This window comes from Anomaloglossus baeobatrachus, chromosome 4, assembly GCF_048569485.1.
Source record: "Anomaloglossus baeobatrachus isolate aAnoBae1 chromosome 4, aAnoBae1.hap1, whole genome shotgun sequence".
Classification (NCBI taxonomy): Eukaryota; Metazoa; Chordata; class Amphibia; order Anura; family Aromobatidae; genus Anomaloglossus; species Anomaloglossus baeobatrachus.
In genome coordinates this window covers 26,744,960-26,765,915 of record NC_134356.1, presented here as the reverse complement: position 1 = coordinate 26,765,915, position 20,956 = coordinate 26,744,960, and the positions used below count along the sequence as shown (strand labels likewise).

General features: G+C 47.1%; 1 protein-coding gene across 1 annotated transcript; it reads left to right on the top strand.

Annotated features, from left to right (window-relative positions):
- The first annotated feature begins 139 nt into the window (after window positions 1–139).
- LOC142302854 (E3 ubiquitin/ISG15 ligase TRIM25-like) lies at window positions 140–17,362 on the top strand. The gene is made up of 3 exons (XM_075343962.1): window positions 140–410; window positions 11,331–11,457; window positions 12,546–17,362. Exon 3 carries the CDS (start codon window positions 12,548–12,550, stop codon window positions 14,147–14,149), a length of 1,602 nt encoding a protein of 533 aa, XP_075200077.1. The 5' UTR covers window positions 140–410; window positions 11,331–11,457; window positions 12,546–12,547; the 3' UTR covers window positions 14,150–17,362.
- The last annotated feature ends 3,594 nt before the right edge of the window (window positions 17,363–20,956 follow it).

Here is a 20,956-nt window from a genome sequence, read left to right as displayed (position 1 = left end):
TGTGTGGAGCAGGGATATGCCGGAGCTCACAGAGACCGGGAACAACCGAGGCTGCACTGTCCCCATGAACCTGTGCTCCAGCCACGTGCCACTATCGACATGCAGGGGGAAGCGGCCACTGCTGCGGGGGGGAGCTACCCTGCGGCCGGTGTATGAGCTGTAGTTTCGGCCATCTATGCCATTGGTGTGAGCGGCTGCTCTGGCCCTGAAGCTCCTGTCTGCAGACACAGGAGGCGGCAGCTGCACTCACTGCTCTACGGAAGCCGCACTCTGCCACTCCCGGAGCAGACCTGGGGGCGGGGCCAGGGTCATGCAGGGCTGATCTGCCGGAACTTCACTGCGAAGAGCTGACTTCCTGTTCTCCTCTCTCTGCGGCCGGCGCCATTGCTTGTGCAGACACGTGTTGGAGGGTAAGAATTCATACCTGGGTCTGTGTATTTGTGCCTTGTTTTATTACTTGTGTATGTGACCTGGCTGTGTGTGTACGCACACGCGAATATATGAGGCCTGTGTGTATGTATGTATAGTGTGTGTATATATATATATATATATATATATATATATATAAAAAATGGCCTGTGTGCACATGCATATAAGGCCTGTGTGTGTGTGTGTGCGCGCGCGCGCGCTTGTGCACACATGAGGCGTGGCTGTGTGTGTGTGTGTGCGCGCGCGCGCTTGTGCACACATATGAGGCGTGGCTGTGTGTGCGTGCGCTTGTGCACACATATGAGGCGTGGCTGTGCGCGCGCGCTTGTGCACACATATGAGGCGTGGCTGTGTGTGTGCGCGCGCTTGTGCACACATATGAGGCGTGGCTGTGTGTGTGCGCGCGCTTGTGCACACATATGAGGCGTGGCTGTGTGTGTGCGCGCGCTTGTGCACACATATGAGGCGTGGCTGTGTGTGTGCGCGCGCTTGTGCACACATATGAGGCGTGGCTGTGTGTGTGCGCGCGCTTGTGCACACATATGAGGCGTGGCTGTGTGTGTGCGCGCGCTTGTGCACACATATGAGGCGTGGCTGTGTGTGTGCGCGCGCTTGTGCACACATATGAGGCGTGGCTGTGTGTGTGCGCGCTTGTGCACACATATGAGGCGTGGCTGTGTGCGCGCGCTTGTGCACACATATGAGGCGTGGCTGTGTGTGCGCGCGCTTGTGCACACATATGAGGCGTGGCTGTGTGTGCGCGCGCTTGTGCACACATATGAGGCTTGGCTGTTTGTGTGTGCGCCAGCGCTTCTGCACACGAGGCGTGGCTGTGTGCGCGCTTGTGCACACATATGAGGCGTGGCTGTGTGTGCGTGCGCTTGTGCACACATATGAGGCGTGGCTGTGCGCGCGCGCTTGTGCACACATATGAGGCGTGGCTGTGTGTGTGCGCGCGCTTGTGCACACATATGAGGCGTGGCTGTGTGTGTGCGCGCGCTTGTGCACACATATGAGGCGTGGCTGTGTGTGTGCGCGCGCTTGTGCACACATATGAGGCGTGGCTGTGTGTGTGCGCGCGCTTGTGCACACATATGAGGCGTGGCTGTGTGTGTGCGCGCGCTTGTGCACACATATGAGGCGTGGCTGTGTGTGTGCGCGCGCTTGTGCACACATATGAGGCGTGGCTGTGTGTGCGCGCGCTTGTGCACACATATGAGGCGTGGCTGTGTGTGTGCGCGCGCTTGTGCACACATATGAGGCGTGGCTGTGTGCGCGCGCTTGTGCACACATATGAGGCGTGGCTGTGTGCGCGCGCTTGTGCACACATATGAGGCGTGGCTGTGTGTGCGCGCGCTTGTGCACACATATGAGGCGTGGCTGTGTGTGCGCGCGCTTGTGCACACATATGAGGCTTGGCTGTTTGTGTGTGCGCCAGCGCTTCTGCACACGAGGCGTGGCTGTGTGCGCGCTTGTGCACACATATGAGGCGTGGCTGTGTGTGCGCGCGCGCTTGTGCACACATATGAGGCGTGGCTGTGTGTGCGTGCTTGTGCACACATATGAGGCGTGGCTGTGTGTGTGCGTGCACGCGCGCTTGTGCACACATATGAGGCGTGGCTGTGTGTGTGCGTGCGCGCGCGCTTGTGCACACATATGAGGCTTGGCTGTTTGTGTGTGCGCGCGCTTGTGCACACGCGCGCTTGTGCACACATATGAGGCTTGGCTGTGTGTGTGCGCGCGCTTGTGCACACATATGAGGCTTGGCTGTGTGTGTGTGTGTGTGTGTGTGTGTGTGTGTGTGCGCGCGCGCTTGTGCACACATATGAGGCGTGGCTGTGTGTGCGCGCGCGCTTGTGCACACATATGAGGCGTGGCTGTGTGTGCGCGCGCGCTTGTGCACACATATGAGGCGTGGCTGTGTGTGCGCGCGCGCTTGTGCACACATATGAGGCGTGGCTGTGTGTGCGCGCGCGCTTGTGCACACATATGAGGCGTGGCTGTGTGTGCGCGCGCTTGTGCACACATATGAGGCGTGGCTGTGTGTGCGCGCGCTTGTGCACACATATGAGGCGTGGCTGTGTGTGCGCGCGCTTGTGCACACATATGAGGCGTGGCTGTGTGTGCGCGCGCTTGTGCACACATATGAGGCGTGGCTGTGTGTGTGCGTGCGCCAGCGCTTCTGCACACATATGAGGCTTGGCTGTGTGTGTGCGCGCGCGCTTGTGCACACATATGAGGCTTGGCTGTGTGTGTGCGCGCGCGCTTGTGCACACATATGAGGCTTGGCTGTGTGTGTGTGCGCGGGCGCGCTTGTGCACACATATGAGGCTTGGCTGTGTGTGTGTGCGCGCGCTTGTGCACACATATGAGGCTTGGCTGTGTGTGTATATTTATATATATATATATATATATATATATATAATATAGAATATATATATATATATATATATATATATATATATATATATATATATATATATATATATATATATATATATATATATATATACAAAATATATGAGGCCTGGCTGTGTGTGCGTATGTATATACAGAGTGTCCACCCATATCCTGTCCACCGCCATTAACTTGAGAACGGCGGCAGCTATAGGCATATAAGTGGTGTCTAGGTATAGTAAAGTAGCCATGCGCTATGCAATGAAACCACTTATAGCGCCACCTGGTGGAAAACAACGGAGTTAGCATTTTTATGTCGAAAACGGAACGAGATAGAGAAAAAAAGTGAATTACAAAGTTGCAGGCATCATCAATTCTATACGAATCGACACCTTATATACAGAAATGCTATGATATGAAACCCATGACCCCCCCAAAACATTGAATGCTGGTCACGCATATGGCGCTCATTTAACTGTGATGCTCAAAGTGGCCCCCGTCAGCTGCAATGCACATCTGGACTCTGCACAGCATACTGTATCTTGCTGCACGTTGTGCAATATGGTAGGTGACACGTTTGCACAATCATCTGTGATACGTCGTCGTAGGTCCTGCAATGTTGGTGGAGGGGTCGCATAGACCTGCTGTTTGATGTGACCTCACAGAAAGAAGTCCAATGGGGTCAGGTCAGGTGAGCGGAGGCCACTGCACACAGCCACCATACCCAATGACTTGTAGGAAGGTCTCCATGAGGTATCGCTTCACGTCCGCAGCCTTGTGAGTTTTACACATTCTAATCATAGCATTTCTGTATATAAGGTGTCGATTCGTATTGAATTGAAAATGTACATTTTTGTAATTCACTTTTTTTCTCTATCTTGTTCCATTTTCGAGATAAAAATGCTAACTCCGTTGTTTTCCACCAGGTGGCGCTATAGGTGGTTACATTGTGTAGCGCATGGCTACTTTACTATACCTACACACCACTTCTATGCCTATAGCTGCCGCTGTTCTCAGGTTAATGGCAGTGGACAGGATATGGGTGGACACACTGTATATACACTGCACAGTACCCTTTCTCCTGTCCTGTTATCAGAGAGGAGACATTGTACTTCGCACTTCTCAGGGTCATTATTGGTTTATTATTTTGTATATTCTGAATAGCGCCATGTATGTGGAGCTGTAGTTGATCATACGCTCTGAAGCGCCATTCACATGTGCCTCTTACAATAACTGTCTGTACTCACAGTATATCATACACCGGTCACATATTCTCCCGTATACTGGATGTAATATACAGGATAATATGTAGCTGGTATAATATCTGATATTCTGTACTTACACCAGTCACATATTGTCCTGTATACTGTATGTAACAGCTGATGTTATATACAGGGTAAAATGTGAATGGTATAATGATGACTGTAATAGTATAATAACTCACATATTATCCAGTATATACCATCTGATATCTGTACTCATAACTTATCATATACCAGTCACGTATTGTCCTCTATACTGTATGTAATATACTATGTGCACAGACATCAGATGTATATACAGTGCAGGATAATATGTCTCTGATACATCATATACCAGTCACACATTATCCTTTTTCCATATTTCTGTAATCAGGTCTACTACAAAGAAAGGATATAACAGACTGTCGCTTATTTTCTGCTTTGAAGATGTGTCCAATGAACTTTCCCCCCAAATTCTGTGTAAATGTTTGCGCTCTGCAGTGCGAGTGTGTTCTTATATTCACAAAGCGCCTTTTTCGGTATCCAGCACCGCTCTGCCCCTCTTCTGAGTGATGTTACCGCTTGTCAGACTCCTTGGGTCACACTATGCTGTGACCTGGACATCTTTTACAATGTAAGTCTATGGAACCTTATTCCATAGACTTACTTTGTAAAAGCCTCTGCTAGGTCACGCAGAGCGCAGCGTGACCCAGAGAGTCTGCAGAGCGGTGACATCAGTGAGACGAGGAGCAGATCTCAGTGCAACCAGGAAAGTCTGCAGAGCGGTGACGTCACTGAGAAGAGGAGCAGAGTGGTGCCGCACACAGGAGAAGGTTGCTGCAGGTGAGTATACTAACACACTGACCGTACATTGCACTGAAATTTACACAGAGAGAAAAAAGTCAATGTGCGGCTTCTTTAGGTGGACTGTTTTGTCTGTTTTATAATGGAGGCGAGTATATATGAATCAACTCTGTGGACAACATGCAATTTCCAGGCAACATTTTTTTTCCATCACTGTTTTCCGAGCTCTAGACAGATTTCTGTAGTCCCTATGTGACTGCTGAATGGTGATAGAGCGCTGTGCACACTGTCAGGATTCCCCTGTATTCCCAGTGTAGTGATAGATATATGCATTTTGCACAGTTATGGTCACGTGTTGAGTAGAGTCCCGGACACTTCTCTCAGTAGGACACTGATAGACGTGGATGAGAATTTAGTCGGCATTTGACCACCACTATATCATCATTACTTCGGCTTTATCTTTTCAAAAAACTTGTTACCTCTACTCCCTACATGAAGCAGCCGGAGGTAAATACAATAAGGATTGGCCGCTGCTCATGGGCTGCTGCTGTGTGCTTGCCCCCCAGGCCAAAATTTGGCAGCCAGCCCCTGCTCACATGTGATGTAATGCCGAAATAACCGTGGAAACTGTTCAGTAAAAGACTTGCTTAATAAGGACTGGTGGTCTCGGTGTCAGTGTACACTGCTGTCTGGTCCTGGCCTGCCAAAGGCACTGGTGACACGCGGTCTGCTAAGAGGCATGACCTGCACCACACAAGTCCACGCACCCAGCCAGGGCCATGGTTTTCATGTAGTGTTCGGGGGCGTCTGGAGTCAATCCCTCGCCCGCCCCTACCACCTCGTGCCACCCTACACGTTCTCCAGAGATGTTGTGCTTTCACCTAAGCAGTTGGTGTCCTCTATAAAATAGAGCAGATACTCTGCTGCAAAGACCGAGAATGGAGATGGCGAAGCAACCGGAATTTAAACCCCTTAGATAATATAGCTGAGAGAAGCGGCAAAGGTGTTAGGTGACCTCTGTGAGGCCGGCCTCATTCATCCATGTCTCACAATCTGAGAATGGCTTGTGATGTACAGACTGGTTACAAGTCTCCAGACCAGGGCCATCTTAAGGGGAACCTGTCACCAGTTTTTTAGCCTATAAACTGCAGCCACCACCAGTGGGCTTTTATATACAACATTCTAACGTGCTGTATATAAGGGCCCAGGCCGCTGTGTAGAACGTAAAAATTACTTTATAATACTCACCTAAACCGGTCGCTGCTGTGGATGTGGGTCAAATTGGTGTCTTCGTCCTCCGGTGCCGACGCTTCCTCTTTCAGCCATCTTTGTCCTCCATCTTCTGAAGCCGCGGTGCATGACGCGTCCTAAGTCATACAGACTCGCCGGCATTCAGGACCTGAGCAGGGCAGATCAAAGTATTGTAGTGCGCATGCGCGGGACCGGCGAGTGTGGATGACGTAGACGCTTCATGCAGGATTCAGAAGAAGGATGAAGATCGCCGAAAGAGGAGGCGCCACCACCGGAGGACGAAGATGCCCATTTGAGCCACATCCACCATAACGACCGGTTTAGGTGAGTATTATAAAGTGTTTATGTTGTACACAGCGGCCTGGACTGTTATATACAGAATTCTAACATGCTGTATATAAGAGCCCGGTGGTGGTGGCCGCATTTTATAGGTAAAAAAACAGTGACAGGTTCCCTTTAACAGCATTTTGGGCCCCTGGGCAAACCACTGTGCTGGGACCTCTACGACAACCACTTACAGGAATAAAAAGTAAATTGCGATAATATTAAATATATTTATTTTATTGGCACGTCAACAAAACTGGTGTGAGCACATTAAAAACATTGAAGTGATCAACATGATAAACACCTGAACAATGCACAAGGCTCGACAAACACAATCCTCAGTAAGTCACACATTATATGGCACACTATGGAAGTATGGATTTTGTTTTCAGAGAATTTTTCTTATTGGCTTGAATTCAATGGTCTTCAGGATGTCACTTTCCATGCACATGAGGGAAGCCAGTGGAAACGGTGATTACGAAGCAGATTTTTTAGAAGTTTCAGTTTTGAAAAAGTACGTTCTCCAGTAGAGTTGGTCACCGTCAAGCACATGAACTATCTGAATGCAATTTCAACATTTGGGAATTCAGATTTCAAATTTTTTTTAGTCCTATGCAGGAAATGTAGCGCCCCTGAACTACTCAGGGCACTACTAGGTACTGCATCCTCACCTGGATGCAGGGCCTACCCCCAGGGACCTGGAACACCAGTGCCAGTAACATCTGCACACACACAAAATCCCAGTTTCCACTCCACACCAAGGGTAATTGGCTAGTCAGACACCACAGGGATGGCCACCTAGAGAGTGGAGCCAGTCCAGGGGACTAGACATCCTGGTGGGAGGGAACAGTCAGTCAAGTCAGGAGAGTGAAAGTGAATGGAAGTGCCTCAAGCTGGGTCGTGCAATAATGACCCGAGGGTACAGGAGAGTAGTTGCCAGGATAGGTACACCCAAGTACCACTGGAACCAGAGCACCGATGGGGCACAGGGTCCTAGGTCAGGCGCCAGCTTCACGCGGCCTGGCAAATACCTGCACAATGAGGGGACCTTCACTGACCCACAGATCTGGGGGTATCGGCAGTAACAAGCGGATCAGGGTTCGGGACCACGGACCAACCTTACAGGGTCCACAATGCCCACCATACGTACGAGGAGACTGCCAAAAGACAGTTGGGACTCAGACTTCATGCTACGGGGACCCAACCACACTGAGGGTGCTGGGGACAGAGCAACTGAGTCATCAAACGAACTACAGGGACCTGAACCAGCCGTCCAAGGGTCCAGAGTGAGTAAAACTGTTAACTTACACCCCACAGTGTGGCCTCCCTTCTTCAGCAAAAGTCTCCACTATCTATTCCCCAGGGCCCGGCCCTACCTGTAGAGGGCCTACCACCACAGCTGCCATTACCACCAGCCCTAGGGATAACCAACCCAGCAGCAGCGGTTCCACCATCCTAACTGCAATCCGCAGGTGGCGTCACGGAAAAGACTTTAATCTCCCCTATAAATACTCCCCATTATAAAACGTCCCCAGGGTCACGGAACCGGGCAACGGCCAGTATTCTACCGTGACAGTATCCCCGTAAATATACGGGCCGGGAGTACCCCATAGCCCTGGGCGACACAGACGAGTCTCACAATTTTCATCTTGAGTCATGTAGTGCTTGAGATGTTCACATTCATTTAAAGTGAACCTGTCGGGTGCAATATGCACCCAGAACCACGAGCAGTTCTGTGTCTGCGGTGAACGCTGAGCTGATTGTGCACTAGACCTTTCTGAAGCTTAATTGTGTCTAGCAATGACCATCTATGAAGCTAATATTGGTGCCACCTGAGTAAAAAAAGCAGTTTGAACTATTACATGAGGTACAGTGCCTTACAAAAGTATTCACCCCCCCTTGAATTGGTCAACCTTTCGCCACATTTCAGGCTTCAAACAGAATGGTAAAAATTTTAAATTTTATGGCGAAGAATCAACAACAAGTGGGACACAATAATGAAGTTGAACATTGCTTATTTTACATTTTTTGTAAAAAACTGAAAATTGGGGCGTGCAATATTATTCGGCCCCTTTAAGTTAATACTTTGTAGCGCCACCTTTTTTGCGATTACAGCTGCGGTCTTTTGGGGTATGTGTATCAGTTTTGCACATCGAGAGACTGAAATTCTCGCCCATTCTTCCCTTGTAAACAGCTGGAGCTGAGTGAGGTTGGATGGAGAGCGTTTGTGAACATCAGTTTTCAGCTCTTTCTACAGATTCTCGATTGGGTTCAGGTCTGGACTGTGACTTGGCCATTCTAAAGGCCCTGTCACACACAGAGATAAATCTGCGGCAGATCTGTGGTTGCAGTGAAATTGTGGACAATCAGTGCCAGGTTTGTGGCTGTGTACAAATGGAACAATATGTCCATGATTTCACTGCAACCACAGATCTGCCAAAGATTTATCTCTGTGTGTGACGGGGCCTTAACACCTGGATACATTTATTTATGAACCATTCCAGTGTAGATTTTGCTTTGTTTGGGATCATTGTCTTGTTGGAAGACAAATCTCCGTCCCAGTCTCAGGTCTTTTGTAGACTCAAACAGGTTTGCTTTAAATATGGTCCTGTTTTTGTCTCCATCCATCTTCCCATCAATTTTAACCATCTTCCATGTTCCTGCTAAAGCAAAGCAGACCCAAACCATGATGCTGCCACCACCATGTTTGACAGTGGGGATGGTGTGATGAGCTGTGTTGCTTTTATGCCAAACATATTGTTTGGTATTGTGTCCAAAAAGTTCTATTTTGGTTTCAGCTTACCAGAGACCTTCTTCCAAATGTTTGGTGTCTCCCAGGTGGCTTTTGGCAAACTTTAAATGACACTTTTTATGGATATCTTTGAGAAATGGCTTACTTCTTGCCACTCTTCCATAAAGGCCAGATTTGTGCAGTGTACAACTGATTGTTGTCCTATGGACAGACTCTCCCACCTCAGCTGTAGATCTCTGCAGTTCATCCAGAGCGATCATGGGCTTCTTGGCTGCATCTCTGATCAGTCTTCTACTTGTTTCAGATGAAAGTTTGGATGGACGGCCGGGTCTTGGTAGAGTTGCAGTGGTATGATACTCCTTCCATTTCAATATGATCGCTTGCACAGTGCTTCTTGGGATGTTTAAAGTTTTGGAAATCTTTTTGCAACCAAATCCGGCTTTAAACTTCTCCACAACAGTATCACGGACCTGCCTGTTGTGTTCTTTGGTCTTCATGATGCTATCTGCGCCTTAAACAGAACATGAGACTATCACAGAGCAGGGGCATTTATACGGATACTTGATGACACACAGGTGGATTATATTTATCATCATCAGTCATTTAGGACAACATTGGATCATTCAGAGATCCTCAATGAACTTCTGGAGTGAGTTTGCTGCACTGAAAGTAAAGGGGATGAATAATATTGCATGCCGCAATTTTCAGTTTATTTTTTACAAAAGTTTAAAGGGAACCTGTCGCCATTTTTATGGCCTATAAGCTGCGGCCACCACCACCGGGCTCTTGTATACAGCATTCTAACATGCTGTATATAAGAGCGCAGGCCGTTGTGAGAACATAAAAAACACTTTATAATATTCACCTAAATCGGTCGCTGCGGTGCTGGTCGGCCTGGTGAGTGGCGCCTCCTCTCTCGGCCATCTTGCTCCTCTGTCTTCTGAAGCCTGTGTGCATGACGCTTCCACGTCATACACTCGCCGGCACTGAGGTCCTGCGCAGGCGCACTTTGATCTGCCCTGCTCAGGGCAGATCAAAGTATTGTAGTGCGCCTGTGCAAGGACCTCAGTGGCGGCGAGTGTGTATGACGTGGACCACTTTTTCCACTTTGTAATTGACCAACCTCTCTTCCTTTTGATGTTCTTCTTCTGACTGTCCACCCGTCCTTCGTTATCAGCCTGCGATCCTAACATCATTGTAGCTCATCTTACTAACAGCACTTCAGGTATCACATCCCCACAAGATTACAAGCTCTATACACATCGCAGCCAAACACTCATTTTATCGGAGATACTTTTATGTCCACAAAATAAAGCTTATATTTATATATATAATTTTATGCCAAATTGTCTATATACATGACATTTCAGCATAATTGTAAAACGTTTTGTTAAATCCATTTTTTTTGCATCTTTTGACCTCTGACATGTCATGTGCTCGACCTTGGCGCCTTTTGAAATGTGGACTTTTTTGAGATGTCTGCGCCTTTGTGGTTTTTTTTCCTGATTAATGAGGTTGGAATACCTTGAGATGCTTAGGAAATAAATCTTAGGAATCATCTTGTGTCTCCTGCATCCTTTTTACCGTATTTCAATCCGTCAAGTATTGAAAGGGTTAAGGTAAATGTCTATTCTGCAGTGATGTAACAGGTAGTTGTAATCTCAGCTGCAGCCACAACCTTCTCCTGTAAATATTCACTTTTCACTCCTCCCTATGCCGGCTATAGCTCATACTTATGCTGACTATGTTGAAGGAGCTCAGCGCTGCATAGCTGTGGTGTTTTTTCAATTGCAGCTGCGAAGTTTACTACTGAACAAACCAAGGAGTGCTTTTTGTTTTAGTCTTTTCCCACCTGTTTCTTACCTTCCAGCTGCGCAGGTGGAAGTCATGCATATTTCCTATTTTAAGCTTTCTGCTTATCCACATTGTAGACAGAATGCTGCCAATCAGTGGTCTGGGTGGGGTTATACAGAGCTCAGCATTCAGAAAACTGGTAATGAAGCTGTGCATCAGAAAAAACGTTTTCAATAAAAAATGCAGGACCCATTAAAGTAAGTGGTGTTGTTTCTATTGCAGCTGCGAAGGTCCCTACTGAAGATACTAAGGAGTGCTTTTGTTTCTTTCCCCACCAGTTTGTCTCACCTTCCAGCAGCGGAGATAGAAGTCACGTATATTTCCTACAACTCTCCTCCATCATCTCTCTTGTGACCATTGGCAGCCGATATACTCTAAAGTTCTTGTGATATACAACTTAATCTGGTGAGCACACATCCCTTATCTATTCACAATTGTTTTATGGTATCACCGTATTGTGCTTTTCTTGCTTCTTTCTCTCTGTACCCACCACTGATTGGCAGCTTTCAGCTTATGTACATTGTAGACTGAATGCTGCCAATCAGTGGCCTGGGTGGGGTTATACAGAGCTCAGCATTCAGAAAACTTGTAGCTGTGCAACAGAGGAAACAGTTTTTAATAATAAATGCAGGACCCAGTGAAGTAAGTGACACAACTCTGAAATCAGAGTTTCTGCCCCTACATCACGTTACTCTCACAAGGGGTATTAAACAACTGGTGGCAGATTCCTATTAAGGAGTTAAAGACGTGGTTCACCCATTTTTTTGCTACATCCGTATAACATTGAGAAACAATATTTCTCTCAAATACGTTCCGTTGGTAATAGTGCCTGTGAGCAGCACTATTGCGGACCGCTGTTTTCCATCGCGTGACCCCTGGGCTCCGTGACCTCGGATCTGGTGATGTCAACTTCCTGTTCACATGACACCACCGCGGCCGGCCCCTATCTCCGTGAGTCACTGGGCTGTGGGTGGCGTTTCCCTGCTCGTCACAGCCCAGCATCGCTCCGGCTTGTTTGCTCTGGAGTGAAAGAGGAGGGAGCAGGGAGATGGACTTTCATGCTGGGCTGTGTGGAGCGGTGCAACGACGCCCACTGCCCAGTCACTCATGGAGACTGCAGCCAGCCTCAGTTGGCGTGACAACACCGGATGCTGGGGGTCATGGAGCCCAGGGGTCACGTGATGGGGTAAGCGGACCACAATAGCGCTGCTCACAGGCACTATTGGCAACACAAGGTATTTGAAAGAAACCTTATTTCTCAACATTATATTGATGTGGCCCATAATGAAAAGGGGTGAACCACCCCTTTAAGTGAATAGGTGTAACTACAACATCGCTAAGTATTATCAGTTTCGTTTCCTCCTTCCCTCAACTATGAGCCACGGTGTCTGCTGATCTGGGGGTGAAGGGTTTAAGTGAATGGGTGTAACTACAACATTGTTAAATATTGAGTAACATTCACATTCAGTTTCATTTCTTCCTTCTTCCGTCAGCCATGACGTCTGCTGATCTGAATGACGAGCTGCTCTGCGCCATCTGTTTATCTATTTTTAAGGATCCTGTAATGCTGAGATGTGGACACAACTTCTGCCGGGTCTGTATTGATCGTGTGCTGGATACACAGGACGAGTCTGGAGGTTATTCCTGTCCTGAATGCAGAGAAGAGTTTCAGGAGCGGCCGGCGCTGATGAGGAACATAAATCTTCATAATGTCGCAGAACGATTCCTGATTACTCAGCAAGAACAAGAGATCACCGGGATCTGCTGCACTTACTGTGTGGACTCTCCTGTACCTGCTGTTAGATCCTGTCTACACTGTGAGGCTTCTCTGTGTGAGAAACACCTGAGGACTCACAGCAAATCACCAGAACACGTCTTATCTGATCCCAGCACTTCTCTGGAGAAAAGGAAATGTTCTGTCCATAAGGAACCTTTAAAGTATTATTGTACTCAGGATGCCGTCTGTATCTGTGTGTCCTGCAGTTTGATTGGAGAACATAAAGGACATAAAATGGAGTCACTGGATGAGGCCTCAGAGAACAAGAAGAAGAAACTGATAATTGTTCTCCATAAACTGATCACAAAGAGAGTGAAAGCTGTGGAAAGAGTCTGGAGTCTGGAGGAGCAGAGGAGAAAAGCTGAAGAGAAAGCAGCTGGAGAAGCCGAGAGAGTCACTGCCCTGTGTACAGACATCAGGAGACGGGTGGACGACCTGGAGAAGAAGGTCCTGAGTGAGATCTCCAGGCAGGAAAAGGAAGAGTCACTGTCACTGTCTGCTCTGATCCATCAGCTGGAGATAAAGAAGGACGAGCTGTCCAGGAAGATGAGGCACATTGAGGAGCTGTGTAACATGACTGATCCACTGACCGTCTTACAGGAACCAGACACCGGGGACTTGTGTGATCCTGAGGAGGAGGGAGGTGATGAGGACACAGGGGGACATGATAAACAGCTCCATGATGGAGATGACCTGGATGTGGCTGTGATCTCACACACATTACACACATTATGTGAGGTAATATCAGGTATAAGGAGCTGGATCTATGTGGAGGATCCTGCAGACATATTACTGGATGTAAACACAGCTGGTAATAATGTCCATATATCAGACGACCTGAAAACTGCAACCTGGACACGAAGGAACCAGAATCGTCCAGAAACAGCAGAGAGATTCCAGTATAATCAGGTGATGAGCAGGAGGGGATTTACCTCAGGACGACATTACTGGGATGTGGAGATCAGTAGATCAGGGGAGTGGAGTGTGGGGATGTGTTACCCCAGTATAGACAGGAGGGGACGTCAGTCACTGATTGGAAATAATAACAAGTCCTGGATTTTGTGTAGATATAATAATCAGTATTCAGTGAAACATGACAGTGAAGTGATCCAGTTACCGAACAAGATCTCCAGTGATAGAGTCAGGATCTGTCTGGATTATGAGGCCGGGCAGTTGTCCTTTTATGAGCTGTGTGACCCCATCAGACACTTACACACCTTCACTGCCGCCTTCTCCGAGCCCCTTCATGCTGGATTATGTGTATTTATGGTGTATATTGATGATCACTGTGTAGATAACTGGGTGAGGATTAGAACATAACAGGAAAGTAACATCAGAAAATTCCTTATTTGTAAAGTAACTTTCATTGTAAACATTTTTCTGATTTTCTATGACATAAAATACATTTCCCTCCGGAGCCTCCTGAAATCTTCCTGTGTTTCCTGAGACCACTGACCTTAAGAATAGATTTTCCACAGAGATCACTTCTCAGCAGTCTCATTATCAACACAGGAAGGAAATGTAAGGTAACACCTCTGGTATAAAGCTGGAGGAGGATGATGCAGGATCCACCATTGACAATAACTGATGGACACAGCTCCCCCCTCCCCGCACAGGGATCTCTGCACAGGACACAGAGCATGCCCACAAGTCCTCTCCGGATGACGCTCTCCTCCATCCATGTGTCTGCTGTGGAGTAAATCTTTGAGTGACATTAACAGGAAATAGCAGCAGCTCAGACAATATGGCCGCCCCCATCATGTATAGAAGATAAAATATAAAAAATTAAAATTAAATGTGAAAATCAATAAGAAAAAGAGAAAACAGATCATATGTAATAATAGCGTCTAATTATTATATAATGCAAATTTAGGATTATTCAGATTTAACCCTTTAAAGACACAGACAATTTAGAGTTTTGCATTTTCATTTTTTCCTCCCAATTTTCTAATCACCATAACTTTCTTATCTTTCCGTCACCATAGACGTATAAGAGCTTGTGTTTTGTGAGAATAGCTGCAGATTTTCTTGACACAATTCATTTTACCGTATAAAGTTAGGAAAATGGGGGAAAAAAAATCCAAATGCAGATTGGGCTGATTAATTTCAGATTTATATATACAATTTTGTTTTGTTTTTTTTGTTGTTTTTTTCAATTTTTGAATTCTTTACATTTCTTATATTTAACTTAGGAAAAGGAGGGGATTTGAATGTTTGTGTTTTTTTTCCTTTTCTAAGATGTTAGGTTTCTTTTTTAACGGCGTTGACCCTGTGATTGCTTGTTCTGTATAGAGCAATGCTCCATTGATGTTGTGTAGTGTAAAAATCACGGCTTATGGCTGAACATCACAGGAAAATCAGCTTGACCAGTATGTGGACTTTACATAGGTCCTCAGCCGTCATGGCAGCCCATCGATGCCTCATGATCATGTTGCAGGAAGGCTAATGGGCAGTCAAACTAACACCTGAGTCGGATCTTGGAGCCTAAATGCTGCTGTTAGTGACTGACAGGAACATTTATCAAGTTACCAGTTTGATTGTTGACGGTTTGCTGCTGTAAAATGTAATCTGTCAGCAGGTTTTTGTTATGTAATCTGAGAGCAGCATAATGTGGGGGCAAAGAGTCTGATTCCAGGGATGTGTCAATTACTGAACTGCTTGTGCAGTTTTGATATAATCCCTGTCTTCACTGCTGTAGATGTAGCAGAACTCGGAATGCTGAGCTCTGTATAACCCCGCCCACACCACTGATTGGCAGTTTCCTGTGTACACTGTATATTGTCAGCAATCTGCCAATCAGTGTTGGGGTCAGGTTTACACAGACTAGCTGGACTAGCCACCACATGAGACCTAATCCTCTAGTGATAATGTCCTGCTGATAAAACACTGATTGAAATTACAGCAAGCTACTGAGCAATTGACACATCCCTGGAATTAAGGGTGCTTTACACGCTGCGATATCGCTAACGAATTATCGTCGGGGTCACGGTGTTTGTGGCGCACATCCGGCGCCGTTAGCGACATCGCAGCGTGTGACACATATGAGCGACCTTAAACGGTCGCAAAAGAGACAAAAATCGTTGGTTTTGGAGAGGTCGTCCTAAAACCAAAAATCGTTTTCTGCTTATTAGCGATGTTGTTCCTCGTTCCTGCGGCACCACACATCGCTGTGTGTGACACCGCAGGAGCGACGAACATCTCCCTACCTGCCTCCACCGGCAATGCGGAAGGAAGGAGGTGGGCGGAATGTTACGTCCCGCTCATCTCCGCCCCTCCGCTTCTATTGGACGCCTGCCGTGTGACGCCGCACGAACCGCCCCCTTAGAGAGGAGGTGGTTCGCCGGCCAGAGCGACGTCACAGGGCAGGTAAGTGCGTGTCACGGGGGTAAGCAAGGTTGTGCGCCACGGGCAGCGATATGCCCGTGTCGCACAACCGACGGGGGCGGGTACGATCGCTTGCGATCTCGCTAGCGAGATCGCAGCGTGTAAAGTACCCTTTAGACTTTCTGCCCCTACAGCATGCTTCTATCATATTAAATAGCAAAAACCTGCTGCCAGATTCCCTTTAAAGACAGATACTGTGGAAAAGAGACAACATGTCCCCTGTGTACAACAGGCTCAGCTCCGGTGTTAATTATTAGACGATATAGATGATATATTCCTCTTAGGGGAGATCTCCTGATGATCAGCCGATCGCTGCTTCCGCTTCCATTTAGTAAATGATTATCTTGACTCTGACAATTGGATCCATTTGCTGTTATGATGACATGAGTTGCTGGTGACAGATCCTGTTATTTTCATCCTGTGTAGTCAGCACATTGAGCACATGAAGGTGGCGTTTTCTGAATATTGAAATCACTAGTAGCATAGCCGAGTACTATGAGTCCCGGAGTCACCGCCGCCGGCTCCTGCCTGTACCCTGATAGCTATATGACTGTAACAGCCGCTACTTTCAGCCATTACGAAGGGGAGATCACGACGTAAAGATTTATACAGCTGTCATTAAAGGAGTTTTCCACTTATAGAAAAGTGATCCCCAATCGTTTCCCAGCATGTAAAATCACAAACGTAGACAGTACTCCCCCCTCCCCCGGTCCAGTGTCAGGTCGCAGCGATGTGCGTTGCAGTCATGGTGTCACCTCTGCAACCGATACGAAGAAACCAAAGCTGCGGTGGAGAACTGGTGCTGAACAGCGGGAGGGCGAGTACTAACTGTATGTTACAGGCTGGCAAACATATTGAAACCAGTTTTCTATAAGTGAAAAACCCCTTAAGTCCAAAAAAATGCTGCATAAATCTTTAAACATTTAGCTCCCCCTAGTGGTGGCCAGAATTACTGTATATCGTCATACTGTTATAAAGAATCCTCATAAGCATGTAAGGATCTGACATCAGCTTCTTGTTAATGGTTTCCATATGGCAAAAACTGAAAATATTTTAACTGTAATAAATAAAAATGACTAATGATAAGACAAATGATTGTATAACTACAGCTAAAACTGCTGATAATAAATGGTATATTATTGCACATTACTGCTGGTGTTTTTATTGTGTGTGAACTGGGGGCAATTTTATAAAAATGTCTCATTACTACAGGAGTAGTCATCTGGGAGAGGCGGATTCAGGGAAGAAATATATTCACCTAATGTAACCTACAGTGGGATATGATTTCTCTGTACCGTATTTTTCGTTTTATAAGACGCACCCCAAATTTGAAGCAGGAAAATAGGAAAAAAATATTTTTACTGTTAAAATTGGGATCAGTCTTATAATTCTAGTGCATCTTATATTAGCTCACCAGGGGAGAGCGGCAGTGGTGGCGCAGCTCAGGCAGGTCACAGGAGGCAGGGTCTGTGATGCTGTGGGCTCGGAGGAAGGGGTGTCCCGGCTCAGGAGGGTCAGTGGCACGAGGGTCGGCAATACAGCGGGCTCATAGGGTGTCACGGCAGCTGGCACCATTGATCTGCTGGTGGGCTGCAGGCTCCGTGGAATCTTCGGCTGTTCACACAATGGAATTCAAGAAAATGGCTGCAGAGCGAGCGCTTGCACAGATTGGCCTCTGCGTCCATTTTCTTGAACTCCATTGCGTCAACTGACAACTCAAAACAGCCAGCAGCCCGCTGGCAGATTAATGGTGCACGGAGCAGCAACACCCCACGAGTCCGCAGTTTCGCTGACTGTCCACTGACCCTCCTGAGCTGCTCCGCTGCAGTGACACCCCCCTCTCCGATCTCTCTGTATCTCCAACCCTGTGACACCAGTGCCGGTAAGGCTAAGTTCACACTTCCGTTGTTTTGCATCAGTCACAATCAGTAGTGTAACTGATGCAACGGATGCGTTGCGTTGCAGATAGTGGCACAACTGATGCTGCAAAAAAGATCAGTTGTGTTTTTTCTTTTTTACTGGGTTTTTTTTTACGGCCGCCGGGCGATTAGCTGATCGTTCACAATAGCCAGCCACCGGGCGATCAGCTGATCGTTTCGGCCGCTGGAACTGAATTTACAGTCATCATGGTTTTTTACTGTGCGCATGCTCACAGTAAAAAAACCAATCAGCCGCAGACAAAAAAACGTTGCTCCCGCCGGATGGTCAGTCAGTAAACGACTGATCCGTCACGCGGCGGATGCAACACAGTGCCATCAGTCACAATCCGTCGCTAATAGAATTCTATGGGGGAAAAAAAAGGATTCCCGCAAAATATTTTGCAGGATACCGTAATTCCTCAAGGCGACTGATTGTGACTGATGCAAAGCAACAGAAGTGTGAACTTCGCCTATACTATACCTGGATTATAAGACACACCTCCATTCTTCCCCCGGTTTTGGGGGGAAAAAAGTGCGTCTTATAATTCGGATAGTACGGTACAATGTGCAAACAAACATCTAAGAAAACTATGGGCCGGATTTATCATTTGTGATTTCATGAAGCCAATTTTCTTATTTTGTCTTTTTTTTACGGATTTATTTTGCCCCAAAGTTTTCAAAATTTTGCACACAGTTCATGAATTTAGCAGAAAATAAAAATGCTCCATTTATTGCTTTAACTAGTATTTGTGACTAAAAAAAAAGTCACGAAAATGTGTCAAGGGGAAATCTTGTCTAGGAACCAGGGACTAATGCCGGCGTCACACGGTACGATATTAATAACAAATAAATGGTCTGCACTCAGGCTGAGTTGAGGATGGTGTAAGTGAAAATGGGGTAATACCCGAAAGTCATGTATGAATAAATTCACTGCACTCGTTATTGAACGTGAAATAATTTTTAATGAAACGTGGAAAAGAAAAAATATTCAACGACGTTTCGACCTACCGGGTCTTTATCAAGTCTCTGTCTGATAGGTGACTGTATAAGGTGAGGAATATAGTGCACTGAAGCACTAAGACAATTGAAAAAGGTGCCTTAGAGATAAGATGTGCAAGTGCAGTCGCACCGTTGCTGGAGAATTCTAGTGTATTAGTACGGTACGATATAACGGGCGATATGTCGTCTGGGTCACGTCGTTAGTGATGCACATCCGGCATCGTCAGAGATATTGTACCGTGTGACACCTCCAAACGACTGTGAACGAGCAAAAATACCTTATCGTTGCTCGTTGACAAGTCGTTCATTTTCAAAATGTCGGTCCTCCTTCTGTGCTCCGGCTGTTTATCGTTCCCGTGGCAGCACACGTCGCTCCGTGTAACACCTCGGGAACGACGAACACAACTTATATATATATATATAACACACATATACATACATACATACATAGACACCGTATTTTGCGGTTTATAAGATGCACTGGAGTATAAGACTCATCACAAATTTCGAGGAAAAAAAAAAAGGGGGGGTCCGTCTTACAATTCGGTGCTGTCTTACCAGGGAGGGGTGTTAGTGGTGGTGGCGGCGGCGGCGGCGTGGGGGTCATAAGAGGCAGGGGCGGTGGTGGTGGGTGGTGGAGCAGAGCAGGGTGGTGGTCCCAGATGCTGGCTGCGGGTGCTGTGAGTGAGGCAGGCAACATCCAGAAACTGTTGGCGGGCTTCAAAGAAATGGCACCCAGAGTCGGCACGTGAGCAGATTGACCTATTGGTCCAATGACAAGGCAGGATCTCATCTGCACACGCGCCACCTCCGGACGCCATTTTCCTTAAAAAAAACAACAACAAATTTCAGTCTATTACACTGAGCAAAGGGGTTTTAAAGTAAAGAGATGGCCGGGTATCAAAATATAATCCCACCACCTACTGCTCAGAAATAACTATGGATGTAGTTGGTTCAAGTTTAGGAAAACTAAGACCAATTCACAAAGTTTATAAAAAAAAAAAAAGAGTAAACATATCTTTTTTGTGAAAAACATAAAATATAGGGTGTAATGAAAGGACAGTACACTAGATGGCAGCACACTGCAAGAGCAGGAGACTAGTGAGGGCATATATAGCACAACACCAACAATTAAGTGAAACACATCAGGGATCTCAGCAATAAAACAAGTGTTTCCCCGAAAAGGACATAGATTCAAAAGAAAAAAACTCGCCAGAAAAAAGCCACCAGCCAACTCAAAATGGCAAATGCACTCACAGGATGCAGCCGGCCCACCATGATAAAGGATGGGTAACACTGAATACTGATGAGACAGCCACTCTCAACCTACCAAATCATGGAGGTTGCTGGTATTAAATATGCCCACTAAGGGGTACTTTGCACACTACGACATCGCAAGCCGATGCATGCGATGCCGAGCGCGATAGTAGCTGCCCCCGTCGCAGCAGCGATATCTTGTGATAGCTGCCGTAGCGAACATTATCGCTACGGCAGCTTCACATGGACTTACCTGCCCTGCGACGTCGCTCTGCCCGGCGACCCGCCTCCTTCCTAAGGGGGCGGGTCGTGCGGCGTCACAGCGATGTCACACGGCAGGCGGCCAATAGAAGCGGAGGGGCGGAGATGAGCAGGACGTAAACATCCCGCCCACCTCCTTCCCTCCGCATAGCCGGCGTGAGCCGCGGTGACACAGGTAAGCTGATGTTCCTCGCTCCTGCGGCCTCTCACACAGCGATGTGTGCTGCCGCAGGAACGAGGAACAACATTGTACCGTCGCTGCAGCAAAATTATGAAAATGTCGGACACTACACCGATGATACGATTA